The sequence below is a fragment of the Chrysochloris asiatica genome, unplaced genomic scaffold (assembly GCF_000296735.1).
Source record: "Chrysochloris asiatica unplaced genomic scaffold, ChrAsi1.0 scaffold00307, whole genome shotgun sequence".
Lineage (NCBI taxonomy): Eukaryota > Metazoa > Chordata > Mammalia > Afrosoricida > Chrysochloridae > Chrysochloris > Chrysochloris asiatica.
The window spans coordinates 2,501,576-2,504,583 of record NW_006408825.1 but is presented as its reverse complement, the minus strand read 5'-3'; the positions used below and the strand labels follow the sequence as shown (position 1 = coordinate 2,504,583).

At 58.3% G+C, this 3,008-nt stretch overlaps 1 protein-coding gene and 1 pseudogene across 1 annotated transcript in view; one reads left to right on the top strand and one right to left on the bottom strand.

Annotated features, from left to right (window-relative positions):
* Positions 1-902, bottom strand: part of LOC102812245 — a 36,519-nt pseudogene extending 35,617 nt beyond the window's left edge.
* An 853-nt stretch (positions 903-1,755) lies between these two features.
* MED10 (mediator complex subunit 10) overlaps positions 1,756-3,008 on the top strand; it is a 3,824-nt gene continuing 2,571 nt past the window's right edge. The window contains exons 1-2 of the mRNA XM_006874961.1: positions 1,756-1,877; positions 2,370-2,453. Coding sequence (XP_006875023.1) covers positions 1,756-1,877; positions 2,370-2,453 — 206 coding nt within the window. The remainder of the gene's footprint in view (positions 1,878-2,369; positions 2,454-3,008) is intronic.

Here is a 3,008-nt window from a genome sequence, read left to right as displayed (position 1 = left end):
AAGAGAAACTTGTCTGGCTCTGTTATCACCAGGAAGGACCAATAGCAGGAAGAGGGCAGCATGTCTGATGACATAGATGACCCGCAAAAGTGTAAGAGACCCTCAGTTGTAGGGATTGGAACAATACCACAACGATGGATGTGGACTTGCAGGGGACTGTGAGGACAAAGCAGTGGTTCCCTCTGTTGTACCTGATGCCTCCAAAAGTTGGAGTCACTGGAAGGCAGCTAAGGACAACAACCAGAGGAGATAATATGGGACGGTGCTTTAGGATAAGCACTAGACTGTTAACCACAAGGTCGGAGATTCAAACCCACCAGCAGCTCCTCAGAAACCCTACACAGGGTGGCTATGTGTCAGAACCGAATGGCACTTTAACATCAATTGTCTTGGAAAAGTTTCTTCTGTATAAGAGTGATTGGACCAGAATGGAATGTTAGAGAAATGAGCACCAGTTTTACTAAGACTTTGTCCGGTTGTTGTTGTTGTTAAGTGCCGTCGAGTTGATTCTTACCCATAGCAACCCTGTATAGGGTTTGTGAGGAGCAGCTGGTGAGTTTGAACCACCGACTTTGCAGTTCAAACGGCTTTGCAGTGTGGTGCATTAACCCACAGCGCCACACCAGGACTCCAAGATTTTGTCCAGTAGGAGAGGTTACTTTTCAGAAGCGTGGGGGTGGGGGTGGGGGTGGGGCGCCCACGGGCTATTGTGTTATTGCAGTTGGCACTGTGGATGGGGGAGTGATCCAGGAATGTTGTGGAAGCTGAGATGAAAGATTCGAGCGCGACTACAGGTCTCATCCCTGGGGACAGGTCAGGGGGCCCGACCACACTTCAGGGATTGCACCTGTGGGCCGTGGAGACTCCTCAGTGGGGCCTTCATGGAAAGTTAGGGTGTTCATCCGGGTTAGTGCTGTTAGAAGATGGTCAGGGGTGGGACTGGGACCCCATGGTGACGCTGACTGTCAGGTCAGTGCTGGGGAGATGGCAGGTGTAAGGCCCGACCCTGGGAGCTGGTGGACAGCCTGCCAGGAGGATGGTACCTGGGCTGATCCTGCACTGGTGCTTGGGGATGTTGGGGACTTCCCCCTTTTCTGTATTGTCTAGACCATTGACCACATGTGCACGTCACTGGCATATTCACAATCCAGACATTACATGTATTTAGTTTGCTGGGCGCCGGAGCTCTGGGGCACTGGAATCTGAGTTACAGTTCAGCTGTTGGGGAATTTGCCCCAGCTGGTCCTTGCCACTTACCGCCCTTAGGAGCCTGGGGGGCCTGAGGACCATCGTGGGGCCTCTGGAGCTCTTGGCCCAGGAGAAGGGGCCTAGGTGCTTTGACTGCCCACCTATCATCCCTGGCAGCCAGGCTCCTCCTCCAACTCCGGGAACCCCCACCCCCGGCACCCTGGCCCCGCCTCTGGTTTCCGGACCCCGCCCCTGGCACCCAGGCCCCGCCCTACACAGATGCTGTTCCTCCCCTACCCCCCAGAGCCCAGGCCCCGCCCAAGCGCGTAGGCACCGCCTTCTTCAACTCGGTGGTCCAGCCACCCAAGCCCCGCCCCCAGCACGCGCTGGTTCCACCCTCCAGGCCTCGCCCCCTTTTACGTTTCTCCAGCTTCCAGGCCTCGCCCCCAGCCGTCCGCTGATCCCGCCGGAAGCGGAAGTGGCGGCGGGTCGGGCGGAACCAGGAACAGCGCTGCGAGCCGCACGGCGGCAGTTCAGGATCGGGCCCTGGGGCGGTTGCCGGCGGAGATGGCGGAGAAGTTTGACCACCTGGAGGAGCATCTAGAGAAGTTCGTGGAGAACATCCGGCAGCTCGGCATCATCGTCAGCGACTTCCAGCCCAGCAGCCAGGCCGGCCTCAACCAGAAGCTGTGAGTGGGGTCTCCTCCGCAGGCCATCGCCCCCGGTCCTCGGGGCGCCCCGCCACGCCCCGCTTCCGGGCCGCCCGAGGGAGCAGGAGGCCTGGATGTGGGCGCTGGGGCGGTGACCCGAGGGCTGCGTAGGCCGTGTCTTTGCCGGGGGCTTGACGCTGAGTGGACGCGGGCAGATCACGACCACCTGGCCGGCGTGCCGGGGACGTGGGCCCTTGGAGCAGCCCGGCACTCGGTGTCCAGCCTCGGGGCCGGGGAGGTTTCACAAGCTTGCGGACAGGAGCTTGCTTGTGTGAGAGGGTGCCCGGTGCTCATCGCCCTCCCATAGTGGCAATTTCTAGTTAAGGAAGAAAATCCGCACCCATCCTGGGCTTCAGGGCTAACCCCAGGGGTGTAAGCTGAGCATAGCCTTGCAGGTAGGGGACGCGCTTGTGGGGAGCCTCAGTAGGCGGCTCGGAATTCACACATGTCCCGATTTTCGTCTTTTTCTAGGAATTTTATTGTTACCGGCCTACAGGATATCGATAAATGCAGACAACAGCTTCATGATATCATGGTTCCCCTGGAGGTGTTTGAGTAAGTAACCCTCCGCACGCATGCGCACTGGGCGCTCAGCGGCTGTTGGCGGGCTCCTTCCGGCTTACAGCGTGGTCCCCAGGCCCGGATCAGGGACCCTGCCTGCCTTCATACAGCTTCTCATTTCATGCGGTGATATGAGACACTTCTGAGGATCTCAAAAACCCCTGAACCCGGGAACAGCCATGGACGCCCCGTTTTACCTTTAGTGGGAAATGACAAGACTTAGGTTGACTGCATTACAAATATAAAAGACAAGTTACAGACGCAAAGAACGCGACAGGGGACCAAGTAGTTCCCACCCCTGTCTTCCTGCTCCTGGGAGATGCTAATGTTCGCTAATATTCCGGGACAAGGAAACGTGGGGGCGTGGCGCCCTGTCTGCAGTAGGTGAGTCTGGGCCCCTCACACTGGACAATGCCCACAGGGAGTTACACTGTACAGAACGCCTACAGGGAGTCCACTGTCTACAGAACACCCACGGGGCACCCACTGTCCACAGAACACCCACGGGGCACCCACTGTCCACAGAACACCCACGGGGCGCCCACTGTC